Below are 22,804 nucleotides of genomic sequence, written 5' to 3'. Positions count from 1 at the left end.
AGGTCACCACAAAATTAGTGAATAAACCAGGAAATAACACCTTTTTAAATATTTTCATTATAAAGGGCTGTAATTTAAGATACTGTTGCTGTATAGATTCAAGTTTTTTATGTTTTTCCAAAAAAATAAAATTAAACTTCTCTTCATTTATTGGTCTAGGTTACCCCACCCAAGTCAGCAGCTGTGCTAGCCCCTCTGTGCTGTGTCGAGGAGGGAAACTGTGCGTCTCCAGCTCTCAGGTGTGCGATGGAAAGCGTGACTGCCCCGACGGCTTTGATGAAGAGTTGTGTGTGAAGAGATGTCCAAAGAGTGGTAATGCCAGCTTGATTGTATATGGACTACATACTAGTGTTGTGATGCAATATTTTTATGTAGGAAGGTTCCAAAAAAAGCATTCATAGACATTTTGAATCATTTATAAATAATCGTATATTAGTCCTATTTTAACTAAATTTGAGAGAAAGTGGGGGGAAAAATAAGCTCACTGTTTAATGGCTTGCATTGCTTGCAGAGCCCTCATTATAAGCATGTTTTAACTGTTGCTCTCCTTTTCCCTTAGTTAATAAGCTGATGTGATTTTAGCAGGGGTTAGCTTTTAGCCTTCCCCCACTAAAATCCCTGGTTTTGAATTTGCCTTAACCAAAATAATCTATAAACTGTAGTGTGGCTAAGGTTTAAGGAATTGGCTTGTTTTCCAGTACTGTTTTGGATATGCTGGAATCATGTTCCTAAGGAAGAGATTAGGGATGTTGCCATATCAGTGTAGACAATAATATTGCCAAAAATGTACTTTTTTTTTCCCATATGATAAGTGATAATATTAATAAAGGCTATAAATACTGAATAGTGGTTTAGTCTGCTTACTATAAGATTTATCCTACAATATAAAGTTTGCTTCTTATCACTTACCAACTGGGGACATTCCCTGAATAGTGGAGATTAGTTTAGTGAAGTTAGTCGCCCTGTTGTAAAGCAATTTCACATTTTCTCAAAAAGGAGCTTAAGTCACACTCTTGGCAAAGGCCATTATCCTAATGCGGTAGAATCAAATAATCGTTATTGTAATAATACAATAAAGTATAGTGATTTTTATCGTATAGCCATATCGCCCACCTTTTAGAAGTGATTTTTGAGGTCTGGGCATTTACCCTACCCCTCTTATTAAACCTAGGTCAGTTCCTCTGCAAGGACAGGAGAAGGTGCATTGATGAGTACCAAGTCTGTGATGGACATTCTCACTGTGCTGATGGCTCTGATGAGGTGGGTTGTCCCACTGTTTCTGCACCAACCAGCACTGCAGCTCCTTTGAGGTGCCGTTTCGGCTCGAAGCTCTGTACGGACGGTAGTGAATGTGTTCTGCTCAGTCACGTGTGTGATGGAGAGGTGGACTGTAAGGACGGATCTGATGAAGAGGGATGTGAACGGCTGTGTAAAGCACGTGAGTAGTTCAGCACTGACACTATGATTGGGAGTTTGCTGTTATGAATACCAGTCATGCAGCTTGCCATCAGCTGCCAGAGCCCTGAGAGAGCACAGTTGGCCTTGCTCTCTTTGGGTGGGTAGATGGGGCTCTTTCCCCTCATCACTCCTAGGGTGATGTTGATCAGCACAAGGCGTCTGTGAGCTGATGTATCGGAACAGCGTCACTGCGCTTTCCTCCAAGTACGCTGGGCGATATTCAGCTAAGTAGCAGCTGAATGGGTGGGACAACCAGCCTCGCTAAATTGGGTGAAAATGGGGACAAAAAATAGTAATAAATTAAGATTTGTGTCCACTGATGTATATAAAAACCCTTTCATGACTTTTTTTTTTCTTTTTTTCTTTTTTTTTTTTTAAATCTGTAGATCAGTTCCGCTGTGCTCATGGGAGGATGTGTATAGATAAAAATCTGGTGTGTGACGGGACTCCTCAGTGTCAGGATCGCTCGGATGAAATGGGCTGCTTTACTAAATCTGAAGGCTGCAGTCACCACTGTGATGACCGGACCCGCTGTATTCCAGAAAGCTTCCTGTGTGATGGAGAGAGAGACTGCACAGACGGCTCTGATGAAGCAGGATGCTGTAAGTAGTGTTCTAAATGGGTAGACAGGTGTTGGCATTATTTTGTCTACTTCTGTTTATCTTACAATGTAATAGAAATGGAGAAATTATGTGTCTGTGTATATCCTCATACATGTCATGGAGTACAAGATATCCTCTTGTTTTATATATAGGACATGTCCTTAATTTTTAACTTGATTTTATATAAATTATGTATGTCACATTTTCTAAATAATGTGGTTTTCTTCAAACTTTGGATTTTGCCGTTTTCTTTCAGCTTCTGATACTAAAACCTCTTCATACAAACCCTCGCCTGAAGTGAACTGTAAATATCCATCTGTAAAATGTGAAGGGACATCCCTGTGCATCAGTCAGTCTCAGATGTGTGATGGGAAAGTGGACTGTCCTGATCAGTCAGATGAGCGCTTCTGTATGCAGGCATGCTCAGATCCAGGTATTACATTAATGTGATTGGTGAGGCGAATGAGAGGGGAAGGTCTATAATCTGGCTAATGTATACCATTAGGTCCTGTATCTCTAGTAAGAGCATTGTTAAATATTTTGGAAAAAATAAATGAAAAATATGCCTTGATCGATCAATCAAATTATTTTTTTTTTTTTTATAATAGTTGCTAGTTTGCGGTCTATAAGGCAAACCACCAATCGTCTATTTTCATACATAATGTGCATTAAGAGACATTTAATAAGGATGGATGCCTACATTGAAGTGAGCAAGGGTGTCGCCATGTTTCCCTTCTAATGGGGAAGCTGGTCTTATGGGGAAGCTGGGGGAAGCGCCCAAGTTAACAAAACTGTAAATCTTAAAAAAAAAAAAAAAAAAAAAAAAAACACAAGTTAAACAGGCACTAGATGTTAAGGCCCTGTCCCACTGCGATTGCGTCTAAATATCCACTAAAGTACGTCCAAATTTCAGTGGACGCAGTTTAGTGGATATTTAGTGGATATTTAGACGCAATCTGGACGTAGTTTAGTGGATATTTGGACGGCACCGTCCAAGTGGACGTAGTTTAGACGTTGCCGTCCACTTTAGACGCAAAAGTGGTTTTGGTACCTCCCAAAATTTTCGGAATAGATGGCGACTAATATGGACATAATTTAGTGGATATTTAGACGCAGTACGGACGTATTTTAGTGGATATTTGGACGGCACGTACAGGTGGACGTCGACGTCCATAAAAATATTTTTCTGCCGTCCATCGCTTTTCCACACTTTCCAAGATGCCAGCCAAGAGGAAGGGTTCCGCTAAGACGGCCGCCGCCAAGCGATTTTCCGAGGAACCAGCTCCAGCCCCCGAGGAACCAGCTCCAGCCCCCGAGGAACCAGCTCCAGCCCCCGAGGAACCAGCTCCAGCCCCCGAGGAACCAGCTCCAGCCCCCGAGGAACCAGCTCCAGCCCCCGAGGAACCAGCTCCAGCCCCCGAGGAACCAGCTCCAGCCCCCGAGGAACCAGCTCCAGCCCCCGAGGAACCAGCTCCAGCCCCCGAGGAACCAGCTCCAGCCCCCGAGGAACCAGCTCCAGCCCCCGAGGAACAAGCTCCAGCCCCCGAGGAACAAGCTCCAGCCCCCGAGGAACCAGCTCCTGAGGAGATGGAGATTGAAGAGAGGGAGAAAGTGGATGTCGACGTCCAAAAAGTGGAAGTCGACGTCCAAAAAGTGGAAGTCGACGTCCAAATTTGGAAGTCGGCATCCAACTTCAATTTAGACGGAATATGGACGTAATTTGGACGCACTGCGTCCATTTGGACAGTGGGACAGGGCCTTTAATCTACACAGATTTCTCTTCTGAAAAACTTTTATTTGGGCGAGTAAAGGGCTTCCGTTTATTTGTAGTAAGCTTAGAATTCCAACATTTTGTCTAAGGTTGAGTTTCAGTAAAGTTTCTCCAGCACTAAGGCTGGGTGCAGCTGCATTAGCATTAGCTGCTAACGGCAGCACTAGCTAGCAGCTAATGCTAATGCTGCTACACCCAGTCTTAGTGCTGGAGAAACTAACAAATTCAACCTTAACCCTGCACTTAAGTGGCTTTACTGCTCCTTAATACCTGAGTGGTAAAATTTACACATGGGAATTAATTCATTAAAGCAACATTAAAGGATTATAAGTGCGCCTTACGGTAATATATACATTAAGATCCTGAATATGCAGTATAAACTGACTTATTTTTAAAGGAGTTCCCTGAATTTATTGCCCTGAATGTTGGAATTTAAATTGGTTTATAGACATTTGGTGACCCTGCTGTGCCCCATTGTTTAATGGGCAGGAAACCTAACAGGTGTGTTGTGCTCTTATTTTTCTCCTCTTTTTCCCCCCTCCCTTCTTCTTAGGCCAGTTCCTGTGTAAGAACAAGCGAAAGTGTATTGAGAAGATGTTTGTGTGTAATGGGCACTCTGACTGCACAGACGGTTCAGATGAGCTGCAGTGTGCTCTGTGTCCTCGCCACTGTGATGATAGGACAATGTGTCTGACTAACGAGCAGTTGTGTGATGGAAACGTAGACTGTAAAGATGGCTCAGATGAGAGGAACTGTGGTATGTTCAGCTTTACATTTTGAGGAGGCATTTTGAGAATTTTTTTTTATATATATATTTTTTTTATAATTTCTATGTTCTAAATTTCTAAATTAGCCAGCGGTGGAGGAATAGCTGCTGGAGCTTCACCCCTGAAGTGCCGGGTAGGCTTCAAAGCATGCCTGGATGGAAGCGAGTGCATACTTTACAGTCACGTGTGTGATGGAGAGAAGGACTGCAAGGACGGGTCAGATGAGAAGGACTGCGAACAGCAGTGTAAAAAGGGTAAAGATTTTAGGAAAATCGTGAAGGTGCTTCTGTTCTTTCTTCTAATTTTGGCATATTTGTTAGTTTGGCTTAAGCAAATAATTAAAGCAGCATTATGTAACATTTTACTTTTAAATAACTTTGAGGTCATTTGTAATGCTTATCTGAACTGGAACTGGTGAAGTAGAGTTGCTAGAGTTGGTATTCTTGACTTGATGCCCTGCTAATTGTTTTCTTGCCTGTCATAAGTCATAGTGCATTCATGAGAACTGCATAAACGTACATAACCCAAGACGTGTAAAATCCCAATTCGGTCCACTTAATTCTTTAAGTTTCAATGACTGTTCTGTATCCCCCAGCTACTCCAGAAATTCATGTGTAAATGCATGTCATCTATTTGTGATAGTTATGACTATAATCCTTATATAACTCCTCTCCAGCAGTATGTTTGTCATGTTGTCTGTTTTCTTGTAACCCACCAGGTAGTTTCCAGTGTGCTCATGGGAAGATGTGTATAGATATGAAGCAGGTATGTGACGGGACTCCACAGTGTCAGGATCGCTCTGATGAACTGAACTGCTATGAAAGAGCTGAGGATTGCCACCATTACTGTGACAACAGAACTCGCTGCCTCCCTAAAACCTTCATCTGTGATGGAGAGAGAGACTGCTTTGATGGGACGGATGAGGTTGGCTGTGGTGAGTGAAGGCGGAGGGTTTTATACAGAATAGGACTGACATTTCAATGATTTTTATTTTGCTCAATTAAATATTGGATTTTATATCTTATTCATCTTGGGTAAAAATAATGTGTTAAGGTAAATTACAGATATAATAATATGCCTCTGGGTAAACCTTTTATTAATTTTACATTACATATGTTGTACAGCCCTAATACATAACCATTTAAGTTTTTTTTTTCCACATTAGTCAATGTTTTTTTTTATTTTTTTATAGATGTGTCTGTTTGATTAAAGAAGATCAGACATAAATTTGGCTTGTGGTGTAGAAAAACATGAGTATGAACTTTCTGAAATGTGGCACTTTTATCTGATGCGCCCAACAGGCTTAAAATTCTAGTGACTGATTTATTCACATGGGCAATAAAATGCCTATTTTTACACCATTAACAAGCTCAAAGTAGCTTCACACTCCATTGGTAGAATTCTGAGGTCCCTGAAATTTAAAATGAGGCACTGAGAGCTGTGGGAGTGCACAGATTGGGTGTTGTTGTTTTTTTTTTTGTTTTTTTTAATTAAACTAACACTTTATACACAAAATACCTATTTCGGGCATCACCATCTTGAAATTAAGTCAGACTATACCAACAAATTGGAATGATGGGGAAACAGGTTGCAAAATGTATTCTGTGAAAATGAAGGTTAAACAGATTTTCAGCAAAAAATGGAATTCATTGCATTGCCCAATCTTTTAGCCAATGTGCCCAACAGGCGTACAATGCTAAAGTGCTGTTTTGAAAATGTTGGGGGTGAATGGAGGTCATATTTATCATGATTCAAAACACCCAAAGTCCATTTCCAACCAGATTTCCCCTTTAAAACGAAAGTCCCTGCTAAGGGCACCCCTCAAAACCCACCTCGGTTTAATTTTGACTGAAGTGTTGCTAAAGCTTGACATTTTATTAATTTTATTCATCCGCTGTTTATTTTAGTTATAAATATTTCCAAAGGTTTAAACATGCATCTTATACTTTATACAACTTAACAGGTATAAAGATGGGTGTCTTGAACAAAACTTATATAGTAAGAAAATTAGGTGTGTTGGTTGGGTGATTAATTCATTGCTTTGCTTCTGTTTATTTTCCAGCACCAGAACCATGTTCGATTGGGAGCTTTCAGTGTTCCAGTGGTCAGTGTGTGTCCACAAAGCTCCGCTGTGATGGTCATGCAGACTGCAGAGATCATTCTGATGAGAAGAGCTGTCGCAGACCTCCACACTGCCCCCTGGGGGATCGATGTCCTCGCAGCCACGAGTGCCTGCTGAAGGAGTGGCGCTGTGATGGGCATAAGGACTGCGCCAACGGGTCTGATGAAAAGGTGAGAAGGATGAGGATTCTTGGGTTATTATAAGCACATATATTTGGTCTATAAAAGACTGTGTGCAAATGGCCTTGCTGTAGTCATGCTGCTTAATTGTAGATAGATACTAGTAGGGATTAATTGGAGTTAATGCTGATTTATTTTAAGCCTGTTGTGTATTATCCATTATTATTTATGATTTCTATAGAATTGCAAGACCCGTTCTGTGCAGTGTGGTGAGTTGCAGTGGTGGTGTACATCAGGAACACAGTGCGTTCCTACATCTTGGAGGTGTGATGGCACAAAGGACTGTAAAGACCAGAGTGATGAAGCTGGATGTGAGTCGAGCCAAAAAAGTAGCAGAAACGGGTGTAAATATTAGCATATAAATATAGCAGTAGAGCTGTAAATATTAAGGGAAAAAATGGCATTGCAGGTGTTTTTTTTTGGGGGGGGGGGGTTTTCCCTCCTCTTTCCCCCTTCCCCTCCACTTCCCAGACTTGTATTGCGATCCTTCATTGTTTCAATATTAACACTTTTGTGTATCCAACATTTTAAGTAAAATAAATGCTTTTGGGCAAATAGTTTGCTGCTTGTAGACATTTTTAACAAAAAAATTGTCATCAAGCAGCAAAAAAAGTAGTACAGAGGTGGGCCAATGTAGTGTCTGGAATCTTGCCCAAGGAGTCTTATTGGTGTAGTGCAGTATAGTCACCCAGACCTGGAATTGATTCCCAGTCTCCCACATGGTCTTTGGACATCTTACTGGCAGGTGGTGGTGTTAGCCACTGCACCAAACCAATCACTGCCCCAGTCTGCACAATACAGGGCAAATTAAATATTGCATGTAAAACTAATCTTATTTTATAGTTTTTGTGATAAACTAATCAAAGGAGCTTCAATAACATTTGTGTATAACAGCAAGTTTACAAGATTAAACTGCATTACTAGTGTACAGCAACAGAGGGAGCTCTTTACACTGCTTACTGTGATCACATGACATAATAAAGCTGGAGGTAGAGCGAGGTAGAGGTCTGGAGTAAAAACACGCCAATCTACTTTCTAACCTTTGAAAAATGAGTGCGGTCATGCCAATTGCACAAAAAGCACAAATTAGGATCTTTATATTTTGTGAATTTTTTTTTTTTTTTTTTTTTTTTTTTTTTTTTTCCTCTTTGTCTTTCAGGTGGTAAAGCTGAATGTCCCAGTCACCTGTTTCAGTGTAGGAGTGAGGGGTGTGTGAACCCCGGACTGGTGTGTAATGGCGTCTCTGACTGTGTGGATGGCTCAGATGAGGGTCTGGGTTGTCTCAGCAGTAACTGTTCCAGATCCCGGATGCAGCAGTGCGAACATTACTGTGTCAACACGCCACAAGGAGAAGTAAGTGACTCTTTAATGTGTTTATATTGTTGAAGATTGCTTCTTTCAGTGGATTCTGAGCTTAAAGACTTGAACTTAGTCTGTAGTCCTGATTTTGCTTCAGAATATTATCTAAAGCCCTATCTGGATAGGATTAGTTTCTCAGGGGGTCCTGGGGTTATTTTCTCTTTTATGGGGGGGTCCTCTGATTTTATTCCTGTCCAGCTACTATATTTTCATTGCATCATAATATTCCATTCATAGTTTTAAATAGCACATTTAACATTGCTTTATACTAGTTATTATTTCAGGAACAATGGATCATCTGAAAATGTGGTTATACTCATGGGCCTGAGGGCCTGATAAAGCTGTACGTCATGCTCTGCATCAGTGTTTTGTAAGAATAATTAGCATGTGAGCAATAATGTATTATTTTCTCTCTCTCTGCTCAGAGGTGTGTGTGCCGGGCAGGGTTTCGCCTCCAGGCTGATGGTGTATCCTGTGTAGATGTAGATGAGTGTACAGAAATTAAGCCTTCTGTATGCAGCCATAAATGCCACAACACGCACGGCTCTTATGCCTGCCAGTGTTCTCCGGGTTTCTTACTGGAGCCGGATGGCAGCACCTGCAAGAGCCCAGGTGCGTACAGTTGGGTACATTTTAGGTTGACATCACTGTAAATGTCAGTATTAAATTAGGGCTAAGTTAGTTGCATGTCATAACGATTATGAAAATGCCTTGTATTTTCAGAATGGCAGTTTTACAGTAGAAGGGAACAAGACTTCTTAAATTTCCATAGAGGCCCAAGTCATTTTAAATTGTCTCTTTCCATAAAAAATATTTAACTATAGAAAATGAAATTCACATCAAAATGGCATGAATTGAAATACAAGGTTTTTGTGCGCGCACATGCCTTGGGAACACTCACACCTGTAGAAGTTGTCAATCGTTATCTTGAGTAAGACTGACCCTGGCACTTTTACTGGTGTACCAGTAAAATGTCATGGGCATTACCAGCCACAGTGGATCAGAAGTGTCTAGCTAGAATTATCCATTAAATCAGACAAGTAGCTCTCAGACACATTCAGTGATTAAGGCTGCTCACACATGCTGCAATTTAGTGCAGTGTTTTTTGTTGTTGTTTCTATGGAACATGGGACTGCTTTCTGATTACTTTTGGCATGTTATTGTAATGTTACAAATCCACATGTATTCACTTACAAAATGACCCATCTGGTTCTGTATCTTTATTCTACCTGCAGAAGAGCCTCATCTTTTGGCTGCTGTACAGAATGAGCTGCTGTTTAAGGATCTGCGGAGTGGAAACCTCCAACTACTGCTTCCCCCAGGCCAGACCCCCATCTTCTCCCTGGACTATGACCTGATGGAGCAGAAGCTGTTCTGGGTCAGTCTGGAGGAGAAGACCATCAAATATGCTGTCCATGGAGACAAAGGCAACATCAAACCACTTATTAAAGGTCAGTCCAAAAGAGCAACTGACCTTTAGTTCATTCAGTGATTCGGTTCTGAATCTGCTAAAGATTATTTTGGGGATTTTGTTCTCCACCAAATCACTCTTGTCTCTACACAGGTGTGAAGTCGGACTCTATTGCTATAGACTGGATTGGGAGGAACTTGTACTGGTTGGATGGTGCAGCTAAACAGATCCTGGCTGTGAGACTTGGCAGCAGTGTTGTGAAGCCTCGGAACTACATAGTGATCCTGGATGAAGACCTTGAACAGCCTCGCTCACTGCTGCTGCTGCCCCAGAAAGGGTGAGGGCTGGTTTGTGTTTTATTGTTTTGGGAAAGTTCTGGTTGAGATATTGAACTGTAATTACTGTATACTGTCACAATATTTTGTAAGCAAGTTAATTATATTGCATTTCTTTAAATTAAAATGTAAGAATACGGCCATAGTACAAAATACACTTAAAGTACACTACTGAAATCCACACACTTGTTAAATATTTAGTTTATGAATCCAATCAGAACAGTGCAGTCTAACAAAGTACATCAGTGCTATCTAGTAGATGGGGTTTAAACAACACAGAATTGAACCTCTGGCTGCTATCTATCTTAAAGTATAAACTAATAATTAAAAATCCATTCTGTGTTTGAGAATTGATGCATCATTGCAATACTTCAACCAGGCGGTTTGCTTTTGCTGTTTTTGCAGCTATAGCTGCACATCTGCACCAAGAGATGTGTGGTACGAGAGAGAAGCACGCAGCACATGTGTAAAAGCAGAAAAATGAATGTGAACGATCAAAGCGGAATTCATGCATGTTGCATGTCTGGGAATCGGATATGTATCCAATTTAGGACCACATATAAAAGTGATTCAAATCTGATAATCAAAGATCTAATTTGGCACGTTTACACATTCATGAAAAAAATTTGATCTGGCACTTTGGACACTGGAACATATCTATTTAGTGAAGATTCTGTTATCGTGAAAAAAATTTTATCTGAGCCACATTGAGCAAAAAATCAGATTTTAGTCACTTCAGCCTGGTAATATAAATGTAGCCATGGTTGCAAGCGATAACAGAATCTTCACTAAATAGATATGTTCCAGTGTCCAAAGTGCCCGTCTTTAGTTCCGTTAAGAGTCACTCGCGGTCTTCAAACGTCGACTGAAGACACATCTTTTCAAAGAGTTCCTAGACTAATCCAAAAAAAAAAAAAAGGGTTTCTAGGGTTCTAAACATGTGTATCTCTTGATCCTAGTCTACAAACTAGCTTTGGATATTTGAAGAAACATCGAAGCACCGTTGTAAGTCGCTCTGGATAAGGGCGTCTGCTAAATACCATAAATGTAAATGTAGTACATTAGTGATTGGGTGTAAATTACCTAGCTATGGTTAGCAACCTTACTGAAGATTAGTGATTACCTGTTCAACAAAAAATGGCCAGCTCACCTGTTTCCAAAGCTGGAACACACTGTTCAAATAACAAAAAATGTCTGAAGCTCTGCTGTCAAGAGCTGCCAGTGCTTAAACTCAACATGTTCTGTTTAGGGCTCTCTTGCAATTGGCCTATCCTGGCGGATTCTTTTTTTAGTTATTATTATGCACTTGTATGTAAAAGCTAATATCATGTATAACAGCATTTTTAGCTTATTTCCTGAGCTGCTGTGTGTTTCAGGTTGATGCTGTGGTCAGAGATTGGCAATGAGTCGAGGATTGAGCGTGCTGGCATGGACGGTTCACAGAGGAAGGTGGTGCTGAACCGTAATCTCCGCTGGCCTGTTTCCCTGGCTATAGACATTGTGACTGATAGACTATACTGGACAGATATGAAGCTTCAATGCATCGGTTCCGCAACACTGGCTGGAGAGGACGTCAGGGTAATGACAATAAGTTTGGCTTCTGTTTTGTAGAGAAGACTTTTGTGGAAAAGCTCATTGAACATTTATAGAATCAATTTCATATTCTGTTCATGTTTTCGTTTGCATATACAGTGCCAGTCCAAAGTTTGGACACCCCTCCCTTCTTATTCAATGATTTTCTTTATTTATTTAATATTAAGCTACAAAGGTAGACAACATTTTTAAAGACCTAAACAATTAAGGGACACAGTTTTTATACTGTTTGCTACATATTTCTAAACATGAGTCCTCCACAATCCCCTGACCCAAACCTGATGAACTGAGATGAGCTTGTGATTTGAGGTGATTTAATTGGGATGAGCTGGAGCGTCACAGCATGAAGGAAAAGCAGCAACTATTGTTCAGCACCTCCAGGAACTCCTTCCTTCAAGGTACTGAGAAATATTGCTCTTTCAGGTGACTCTACCTAAAATACCAAAAGTGTGCAGATCTTTTTTCAAAGATAAATGTGCTACTTAGAAAAATCTAAAGTATAAAACATATTCTGGTTTGTTTAACTCCACTTGGTCACAAAATAAATATGTATGTGTTCCTCTAAAGCTTTAATATAGTCTTTAATATTAAATGTTCAATGTAAAAATTCAAAGAAAGAGAAAATAAACACACTGAATAAGGAGGTATTGTCTAACTTTTGACAAGTAGTGTATATGTATTGCATTGGGTCAAATTTGACTTCTTACTGCTTTCTGTCTAAAGTTTCTACAGCTGACTGAGACTTCAACCCCGTTCTCTGTGGCTGTGTTTAATGACATGGTCTATTGGTCAGACAATCGGAGAAGAATCATCTATGGAGCTCATAAAACCACCGGCAAGAACCGCACTGTTATTCTCAAAAGACCCGGTCTGCCATTTGGACTCAAAGTAAGTAGTTTCATGATTGTAGTAGAACAGCAGTGTTGGTCACGTTACTTTGAAAAAGTAATTAGTTATAGTTACTTCTCCAAAAAAGTAGCTGAGTTACTAACTGAGTTACTCCACTATAAAAGGAACTAGTTACCAGTAAAAGTAACTATTGCGTTAATAAACTCTTGCTACCATAACTTTACACTGAAACGGTGATTTAGGCATTCTAAATATAGTACACGAACTTCTTACTGGAAATGTGATCTTTAGTTCTATGAATCCGTTTTCAGCTTCTCCTCCGTGGTTGAAAGGCAGCTGTTCTGTGTGTGTGTGTGTGTGTGTGTGTGAGGCTGGTATGTGCCTCTCACACACAGCTGAACTGTTTTGCCGGAGGGTGGGGCTGCGCTCATGCAGCCGCTCTCTCTATTGAAATGAATAGGATGCGCTGTGCTGGTGGACGGGGAGAGGGTAAGTCTTTCTTGCGTTCACGCTGCACTAACACTAAAATTTGGTTTCAAGTCGCGGGCCACAAAATATCGCTCTGCGAGCCGCGAGTTGAGATCCCTGACTTGGTGCTCACCACAGACTACTGTCTTTCTATGAGCCTGCGGACCCCTAGAGGGTGCTTCGCTGCCCACCGGTTGAGAAACCCTGGTTTCTCATCCTCCCTTCCCTTGTGACTCAACACTTTTGCCTTTGTCTGTGTGCGCAAAGTTTAAAAAAATAAATAAATAAAATGAATTGGGTGGCTAAAGTAACGTGCAGCAACGGGATGTCAGAAATCGTAACGTAGTTATAGTTAGTCAGAGACATTAGTTAGATTTCTCGTTACTGAAAAAGATAACAGATAATACTATTTTGTATCCAGTTAAAAGTATGTGAAGCTTTCATCTTTGTCGTTCTGTCATCTTTATCCAGATTGTCCACCCACTCATGCAACCGAAAATCCCAAACCCCTGTCAGGCTCTGAAATGCTCTCACATGTGTCTGCTGACCTCGGGGTCGCAGGCTGTTTGTCGCTGCCCAGATGGATTGCTGTTGGCTGAGGACAGAATCACCTGTAGCTCACTTGAAGAGTCCGCCTCTGACTCGGCCTTCCTGCTGCTGCTGTCTCCTTCAGTGCTCACTCAGGTACAAACAGGCCTATCTATCCTGCACAATGTAAAGCTTCACAATATATTGTTTTATTACGGTCATTGAGTATTTATATATTTTATAATTTGTGGTGATTTTTTTTGTAATTATGTTGTAATTTTATGTGTCTCACGAACACTTCCATGCAACATCAGTCAGAAAAGACCTGTAACTATCTTATTAAAAAAAGTTTGGATTGATTTTGTTTTGCTTTAAATGCCACTGCATTTAAGGTGGAACGCAAAACTTGCTAAACGTGCATTTGAGAAAATGTATTAAATGAGATGTCATCTTGTTTAACTACTCTAGCGTGCTTTAGTACTATAGTACTTGCTAACGTTGGCTTGATTTAAAACTCCATTTGATTTGGAACTGCTGGTGCAGCGACCACGTTTAAGGTGGAAGGGAAAATTCAAAAGCCATCCTCTTCACTAAATGTGAAAAAAGTTAAGACTGCAACATCATGTTAAACTCTCGACTCATCGTAGACCCTACTGATGGATTATTAAAATGGTTTACATCCAATTTAATTATAGATTTTAATTGTTTAGTTGTTGCAGCCCCCTTAAGAAAGCCTTTCTTGGATGGTAGAGACTATTACTCCAACAAAAGCAGTATAAACGTATTTTCAATACCCCTGTATTTGGAATAAACTGAATGAGCATGAGTCCCAATACTTTTGTCCATTCACGTGTCTATATACAGAACAGGCCGAAAGTTTGGACACCTTCTCTTTTTCAATGAGTTTTCTTTTTCATGACTGTTTACATTGTAGATTCCCACTGAAGGCATCAAAACTATGAATGAACACATGTGGAGTTTGATGTAAAAAAAAAAAAAAAAAGGTAAAATAACAAAAAAAAAAAGAATTATATTATAGTTTCTTCAAAATAGCCACCCTTTGCTCTGATTACTGCTTTGCACACTCTTGGCATCATTCTCTCAATGAGCTTCAAGAGGTGGTCACCTGAAATGGTTTTCCAACAGTCTTAAAGGAAGGAGTTCCCAGAGATGTTTAGCAATTGTTGCCCCTTTGCCTTCTTCACTCTGTGGTCCAGCTCACCCCAAACCATCTGGATTGGGTTCAGGTCCGGTGACTGTGGAGGCCAGGTGATTTTTTTTGTTAAGTACATAAAACTCTACATGTGTTCATTCATAATTTTGGTGCCTTCAGTGACAATCTACAATGTAAATAGTCATAAAAAATTAAGAAACTCATTAAATGAAAAGGTGTGTCCAAACTTTTGGCCTGTTCTGTACTCATGTGTAAAGTGTTGTCATCTTGCTTTCTGCAGATCTTCACTAAAAATCTGCGTGCTAAGGTTGAATTAAATCAGTGGCCTGAACACCGTGCCATGGCTCTTCCTGGTATAAGTGAAGCTACAGGTCTAGACCTGGTCCTCAGAGATGGCATGCTGTTTCTGGCCAGCCAGGCCTCTGTGGCTCAGCTTCAGATGGACGACTCTGGACTCGGGCGTAAGGGCAGTCCACTGCAGCTGTCTGATGACAGCGTGACCGCTCTGGCTGTGGACTGGATCACACACAACCTGTACTGGAGCAGCCTGAAGAAGCCCCAGCTCTACGTCTCTTCACCCGACTGGAAATATACCGCAGTGGTGATAAAGGCCAAGCTGCAGGACACCACCTCTATCACCCTGCATCCACCTACAGGCAGGCTGTGCTTCACTGCTATTGAGCTGGGGGGCGCTGGATCCCTGCCCCAGATCTTCTGCGCCTTTATGAATGGAGAGAATCGCATGGTGCTGTGGAAGAAAGCACAGATGCCCATGTCACTGACCTTCTCCACCCAGGGATCAAGTCTTTACTGGGTAGACATTGGTGAGTTATGGTCACTTGTAATTTTAGGAAGTAAGTATTTATGCTCATAAATATAGCGGTGGGACAAAATATTAGTATCACAACATATGGTTTTGTATTACATAATCGTGTATACGTGATGCGTGGCATCAAATATGTATTTTTCTATTAAAACATAGATGCGCTGAGGGCGCAGAGTGGTCCAGCAGTCTAAAGCTATGCCACTGTGATCAGGAGATCTAGTTTATCTGGTTTGAATCCGGGTCCTGCAGCTTGCCATCAGCTGCCAGAGCCCTGAGAAAGCACAATTGGCCTTGCTCTCTGGGTGGGTGTAGTAGATGGCATTCTCTCCTCACATCACTTCTAGAATGATGTCAGTCAGCACAAGGCATCTGTGAGCTGATGTATCGAAACAGTCACCCTCCTTGTGTTGCGGCATCACTAGTGATTGAGGATATACAGCCGAGTGGCAGCTGAATGGGCGGGATAATTGGCCTAGTTAAAACGGGAGAAAATGGGAGAAAATAAATATTTTAAAAATATAGGTGCTCTAAACTCTGGTGAGTCTAAGACTTGATCAGAATTCTGTATTTATTATACAGTAAACTCACCATGAACTTTAAACCCCCACCCCCCCTTTTTCTTTTTTTCTTTTTTTTTTAAACCACATTTAACTTTCCTGGAATTCACTGACTCACTTTGCATGTGTGAACAAACTGCTGGGTTATATTTAGGATGAGAACAAACTTGTCCCATCTTAGTTCTCACAATTGTGCATCAAATCGAAACTAGAACTAGTAACAAGCAGTTGATGTTCATTTCCCAGAATGTGTCCATCCTTTTCTTGTTCTTTCTCCTCCTCCTCCAGCTGCTGCAGTTATTGCATCTGTTGACATTGATGGCTCCAATTACAGAGAGTATAAAACTGGACCACCTTTAATTGTCTCTTTTGCCCCAAGTGACAATATCCTGTTCTGGGTCACCCTCTACAACGGTAATTACTACCTACAGTACTGGTTATTCATTTAAAGCACTTCTGTGGTCTTACCAGCAGAGGGTGCTGTACTGTTTTGTGTAACCTGATGCAGTTTTTATTCACCTGTAACTTTCTGTTGCACCTTTCTTGTTCTATTTTTGTGAAAATTGTGCTTAATTTTGTTCATTTTGTTCATAATAGTTTATCACTATTTTGAAATGGTCAAGTCCTTGTTTCTACGGTTACCATCCATCTCATCAGCTCTACTCTCAGGAACTCTCAGGATGGACCACCACAGAGATACAGCTATTATTATTTGGGTAGTGGGTTATTCTCCAGGGTACCTATGGTCATGAAAAAAAAGGTTATGGAATTTGAAAATAGCAATTTCAAGGCCTGGGTCATTTTTGAAAAAATAAAAATACCCAGAAAGTTTTGGTAAAGTCATTTAAAATTTGGTTTACAAACACAATCTTTGTGTTTCAGTTTATTGATGGAGAAAATCTATTTTGAGCTACAAGTACATCAGCTCAGAGTTAATTCAGTAATTAACTAAGACTCTCAGGATCTGACACACATTTTATATAATAAAGATCAGGTGTCATAATTTTATCTGATTCATTTTAGACCTATTATCCATTTTAATTATAGTTTTAGGTTATTTTTGATTTTATTGTGCATGTCTGCAAAGATGTTTTAAAAATTGTATGGTCATGAAAACTAGCTTTGAAGGCATGGGAAAGTCATAGCAAAAAAATCCTGGAAATTTACTGGTTAAAATGTGTATGAACCCTGATTCTCATAATCAGCAGGTTTTTAAAAACTGCTGTATCTGACACTGGCATGGTAGTGGAGTGTGTGTCTGTGTCAGATACAGCAGTGCTGCTGGAGTTTTTAACACCTCAGTGAGTAGTCCAGCAATCCGGCATCCTGTGCCCACAGATGGAGGACTAAAGGATGACCAACACAAAAACTGTGTAGCAACAGATTCAGAGCTTTTGTCTCTGACTTTACAACATCTACAAGGTGGAGCAGCTGCATTTGGAAATGTCTAAGTGGAGAACAGTGAGTGTTTTAAACAGTGTTTTTGCGCTGAGAATAACAACCCCACTACCCAAATAATAGCTGATCTGTGGTGGTCTCTCCTGTGGGCTCCTGACAATTTAAAGGGTTCAATAAGGATATAATGATAAAATGTGCGTATGAGGGGTGTAACCTTACTGGAATTCCACACGGTGCAGTGGTCATGGTTCAGTACGCGTAAACGCACACAGAATACACAGTATAATTACATTTATTATCTGTACCTGCTGTAAAATTGGGAAGAAGAGTAAAATAATTTAAATTCTCTGCATGTCCTCTACATGTGCAGTATTGATGATAAAACTACTTGACTGATTTGACTTGACTGGTTTCACAAGTCTCCTAAAGTCTGCCTGTGTCAATGAACATAACCTGGAAAGTGTAGCTGTAGCACTGTTGCTATTAGCAACTCGCTCGCTTTTGGTGTCTTTAGCTCGTTTTCTCTCCTCTCCATCTCTCTCTCTCTCTCTATCTCTCTGTATATCTCTTTCTCTCTCTCTATCTCTCTCCATCTATCTATCTATCTATCGGTCTATCTATCTATCGGTCTATCTATCTCATCAAGTTAATGCTGATATTTCTTAAAGAACTCAAACACTGAATGCATCCAGTAATATGCTTAGGAAAAATATATGTAGTTTAAGCAGTTAAAGTAATGCTTTTTCCCCCACCAACTGAACTAAAAACGTAGCGAACCATGGGGTCTATACCAGTGTGTAAACCGAACCGTGACTTTTCTGTACTGTTACACCCCTAGAGATGTAGTTCTATAGTTACAGACTTGCATACTGCAACGTGTCCTATTAGCAGGGGTGATAGCGTTCAGGCGCCGCGCCGGAAATCCGGCGTAGCGTGGCTCTGTTAAAAGCTTTCCCCATCCCCTATGAAAAGCCCCCCCCCCCCCCCCCCCCCACGTTTGACGTGTGCAGACCATTTAAAGCTCAACGCAAGCCTTCCATCCAATCAGAAATAGGACGCCGGCGGGTCTTGTCTTGGCCGCTCATGGGCTCCGAGTCCTCCGGGCATGTTAGTTGAAAAAATTGGTTACGGCCCAGATACATCAGTGGCAGCTTAAATTCTGCGCATTACGACTTCCTAACTGTAATAAGCAGAGGCGGAAAAAGTACTACAAATTGTAATTAAGTAAAAGTACATTTACTTTGCTAAAATGCTACTGAAGTAAAAGTTAACGTTCTTTTTTGTCTGATATATTTTTGTTAAGGGGCTAACGAGCTTCACACGTGCTTTACTCACCCAAATAAACTTAAAGCTTAGTACAGGGCAGCTGCGTACCAGCATGAATCGCGCATTTGAAGTGGAGCTCTGAGCTGAGTGGACGGGTTTGATGAAAAGCGCGATATATAATTTAATTAAAATGTATTTAAATCATATTATATATAACAGGTGTGCCGAATTTTGAATCCCAGGCAGAATCCGACTCTCTTTTGCGTGCACACGCGTCTGGTAGTGGGCGCTAAAAGTTACTCTCGCGATGTCCGTTAATATTTTTATAATATTTCCCTCAGAATACAGCAAGATATAAAGCCAAACAAAGACTCCTGTAAGACAGTGCTAGTTTAATTGTATAAAAAGCGAAAGAAAGACGGGTATTGCAGAACTAAATAACTCGTAGGACTTAACGCGCATCGAGACACGTCCAGTCGGGAGAGCGCACGGTGCTCAGCAGTTATATTTTCTTTATAACTGGCTTTAAAGAAATTACTTTCAAAAAAACCCGTTTTAGTCTCCCATTAATTTATATTAGGCTTACAAATGAATTCAATAAAAAGGATAATATAGTTTTTAAATGTAATGTGATGATATAATTTGTCCTACATCTTACAATTACATTTGGTCACATCTAAAACACATTTAATATTGGAATAAATTATCGGATTAATCAAAATTGCAATATAAATTCCCTTCTAAAATAAACATTTTAAAAACATTGTATTATTTTTATTTTAGGCCAGCAATTATAATTTAATATAGTGTTACAGATCTAAATCAGATTTAGGTAATCATTCATCATAAAGTAGGTCTCATGTGAGCCATTTATAGAACTGTCCCTAATTCCATTATACATATATTTTTTATTATTTTTTTTTCTTTCCTCATTTTTACAGCGTACAGTTGGAACTAAGTCAATAAACAAAACTCTAGGTTAACACGCATATAATGCTTTACAGTAGATAACACAGAGACAGTCCTCCTGCATCAGTAAAAGGTTTATTTCATTTATTCATCACTGGAACTGATTGTATTTACGTTCCTTTGATCGCAATAACTTGTGAAGTTAAAAGTGAAGCAGCTGACGACCTCCGCGGACCAATGCGCGCTCTCGGCATCGCGCGCTCTTACGACGCAGCATCGCGCGGCGGGGGGTCCCGAAGCGCAATACAGGCGAGGCTGCAGGGAGAGACGGCCCGCAAAATCTAAATACTGTATTATTTAACTATAACAATACAACAGTGTCAATGCCACCGCGTGTGATGCTCCTTGCGATTGCTTTGCTGAATTTCATAATCGGCTGAATTTTAGCTTCATCATGCGTCGTTTGTCGTGTAGTGTGAGAGGGGCAGGATGTCCGATTAACTGCCCAAACGAGCAGCCGATTGTTTCAAATATAAAAGCGAATTTCAGTTAAATAATAGCGAAGTGAAATAAAATAGATTTATCTTCAGTCAAAGAGCTTTTTTCTGCTCATTTTTTATTTCCAAAACTGCGCTTTCACGATGTGAGAGAGAATGAGTGAGAATAAGCATCACGTGTATCTGTCTAATTCGCAAACGGCAAATCTCCTTTGTTAATCTAGGAGTAAGTCCGTGTAGTAAGCATAACTATAAATCCTTATAAATGTTACAAATATATAGCTAGTAACTAATAGTTACTGTGCACATTTTAAAGATATTTTTGGCTGGTAAACAGAGGCATCTCCGCTTCCCGACGTCGGTCAGCAGGAGGCTTTCTATTCGCGATGTCTTCAGGATTTGCAAAAATAAAAATCAATGATTTTCAACGCATCATTCAAGCTTCCACAGCAGTAGAGTTTAGATTGTCAGCCGGAGCCTGACCCGATTTCCGACCCGAACATGCGCTCCTCCTCTCCGCAAAATGGAGCCTTCTGAAGTGAGGAGGAACATTACATAAGGTGAGCTAAATTTGGTCCAATGCAAAGGACGGTCAGATGTATGGAGCTAATTCAAGTTAGTTGTTGATAGAAACAGCACGTGTGTCGGCTCGTAGAGTGTGTTAAGCACAGAGTGCTATAAGCTTAAAATAAAGGCTAAATTAATCTATGTGCTTAAAAAAAATCGTGTGTTCGTAAACATTGTTAAGCATATTAGAGAAGAAGAAAAGTAATTGTAAATTATTGTTATTTTGGTTTAATGAGTGTGCAGGGCATAAGGGGGCAGAACGTGCATAATCATGTTTAAAAAAAAAACACTGCATTAAAAATATATATGCACTCTTAGTGCTTCCTTTTCATTTACTGGATAGAAACTGAAGCTGAAAGCTAATCTCCGAGTTGTAGCTTGAAGAATTAGCACACAGAGGCACAGCAGTGTAGAGCTGTTCTCTTGGCGCTGGTACGTTAATCGTGTCTCTTGGGTTTATATGAATTGATCAGATAAATAGTCGTCTATAAACAAAGGCAATGTTATTCCATTAAAAAAGTATTGCTTAATTAATTGGTAATCACCTCCTCTATTTTAGACAGAGTGTAGTTACTGTACTTTGGAGTAGTATTGCCCCCTACTGACCTGTCTTGGTATGGCTGCTGCATATGCAGCTTTGAGTTAATGCATTCTGGTGTTGAAATGTTGCATTGTGGTTCAATACACACCTCAATTTCTAACTATACTGCAACATCACAAGCCTTGAATGCATTTTTAACGCATACGCTGGTATTCGTTTTAACAGGTAGAATCGAACGTGGCCAGTTTCTTTCAGTCAATCGTAAGTCCTATACCAAGATGGAAATGATCTGTTTTCGTGAATAACACTATAGACATAAGGCAAAAATTAAAACATCTAAAATGTGTCACTTGACAATAAGGTCATACACAGACTATTAAATGTTTGAATAATGTGTCAAAATGTATGCCTACATTACGTCGCATATGCAGTATGTTGTGCCCCCCTCACCCCGTTGGAACAGGAAAAAAAGTTCAGGCTCAGGATTTTTTTTCACTATCACCCCTGTATTAGCTCAGAGGAGCTGGGAGGTCATATGTTCACTAATTCACTATCTGTATTTTGTTTCAGGCACAAATACAGTATGGTACAGTGATGGTGTCCAACCCAAGCAGATGTGGTTTGAGGTGCAGACCAACATCGTAGCACTAAAGGCGTACAGTGCAAACAGCCAGAAAGGTATGGTTATGGTCCGTTGCTCATATCATTCATAATACTTCTCTATACTGCTCTTTTGTTTTTCTTTCAATCCCTCCCTTTTTTCACATCATTCCTCCATGGGAGTGGCTTGAAAAGAGGACGGGTGATGTGATGCATGTTGAAAGGCCACATATTTCTGCCTGTCCTTCCATTCAGAGTCTGTTTCTCACCCAGTCGTCTTCTCTGCGTAGCTCCAGCTGTAGAACTGGTCCAGCAACTAGCTGCATAGTTTGCATACAATTGGCTATATTTATCTACCATTACAAAGAACGCCATGCTTTATATATATGTAGATAGAATAAGCATCACTAGACAAGAGACTATTCAATATACAGTACCTCATTATATTGCAGATGCAAAGCTTGCGCGGGTTGCCAGATTGACACATTGGCAAGAAATGATAAGTCTCTTGCTCTTGCTAATTATTTATTTTATTGTTAATGATTGTGGCTTACAGCCAAAGAAAACCCAAAATTCTGTCTCAGACAATTAGAATATTATATAAAACTAATTGGTATTTTCGGCAGTGTGGGCAGTGTGCCAAGTCCTGCTAGAAAATGAAATCCACATCTCCATTAAAGTTGTCAACAGATGGAAGCATGAAGTGCTGTAAGATTTTCTGGGAAAACAAAACTGTACTGACTTTAGACTTGATTATAAAACACAGTGGATCAACACCAGCAGATGACATGTCTCTCCAAACCATCACTGATCGTCAGTAAATTTTACATTTCATTTGTAAATCAAGGGAGCAGAGTCTGGAGGAAGAGAGGAGACACTCAGTCCAAACTGCAAGCTGTGTGAAGTTTCCACAATCAGTGATTGTCTATAACCTGACAACCTGGTGTGTGGAAGTGGGACTTTGGAATGAAAAAAAAAAGTTTGAATAAATAGTGTTTAAAGCTTAAACTCCTGATGATGTAATGAG

At 40.2% G+C, this 22,804-nt stretch overlaps 1 protein-coding gene across 2 annotated transcripts in view; it reads left to right on the top strand.

Annotated features, from left to right (window-relative positions):
* Nucleotides 1–22,804, top strand: part of si:dkey-88l16.3 (low-density lipoprotein receptor-related protein 2) — a 53,904-nt gene that overhangs the window by 25,737 nt on the left and 5,363 nt on the right. For both annotated transcript variants that reach the window (XM_049469091.1, XM_022681228.2), the window contains 19 exons: nucleotides 160–312; nucleotides 1,172–1,438; nucleotides 1,845–2,060; nucleotides 2,317–2,493; nucleotides 4,385–4,588; nucleotides 4,685–4,852; nucleotides 5,317–5,532; nucleotides 6,661–6,890; nucleotides 7,081–7,210; nucleotides 8,059–8,252; nucleotides 8,684–8,870; nucleotides 9,494–9,709; nucleotides 9,823–10,006; nucleotides 11,381–11,582; nucleotides 12,321–12,485; nucleotides 13,386–13,598; nucleotides 14,897–15,440; nucleotides 16,288–16,413; nucleotides 21,748–21,855. In XM_049469091.1, coding sequence (XP_049325048.1) covers nucleotides 160–312; nucleotides 1,172–1,438; nucleotides 1,845–2,060; nucleotides 2,317–2,493; nucleotides 4,385–4,588; nucleotides 4,685–4,852; nucleotides 5,317–5,532; nucleotides 6,661–6,890; nucleotides 7,081–7,210; nucleotides 8,059–8,252; nucleotides 8,684–8,870; nucleotides 9,494–9,709; nucleotides 9,823–10,006; nucleotides 11,381–11,582; nucleotides 12,321–12,485; nucleotides 13,386–13,598; nucleotides 14,897–15,440; nucleotides 16,288–16,413; nucleotides 21,748–21,855 — 3,900 coding nt within the window. The remainder of the gene's footprint in view (nucleotides 1–159; nucleotides 313–1,171; nucleotides 1,439–1,844; nucleotides 2,061–2,316; nucleotides 2,494–4,384; nucleotides 4,589–4,684; nucleotides 4,853–5,316; nucleotides 5,533–6,660; nucleotides 6,891–7,080; nucleotides 7,211–8,058; nucleotides 8,253–8,683; nucleotides 8,871–9,493; nucleotides 9,710–9,822; nucleotides 10,007–11,380; nucleotides 11,583–12,320; nucleotides 12,486–13,385; nucleotides 13,599–14,896; nucleotides 15,441–16,287; nucleotides 16,414–21,747; nucleotides 21,856–22,804) is intronic.

Source organism: Astyanax mexicanus, chromosome 20 (assembly GCF_023375975.1).
Source record: "Astyanax mexicanus isolate ESR-SI-001 chromosome 20, AstMex3_surface, whole genome shotgun sequence".
In the NCBI taxonomy this organism is placed as follows: domain Eukaryota; kingdom Metazoa; phylum Chordata; class Actinopteri; order Characiformes; family Acestrorhamphidae; genus Astyanax; species Astyanax mexicanus.
The sequence above is the reverse complement of the archived record's forward strand: the minus strand, read 5'-3'. Positions and strand labels throughout refer to the sequence as shown.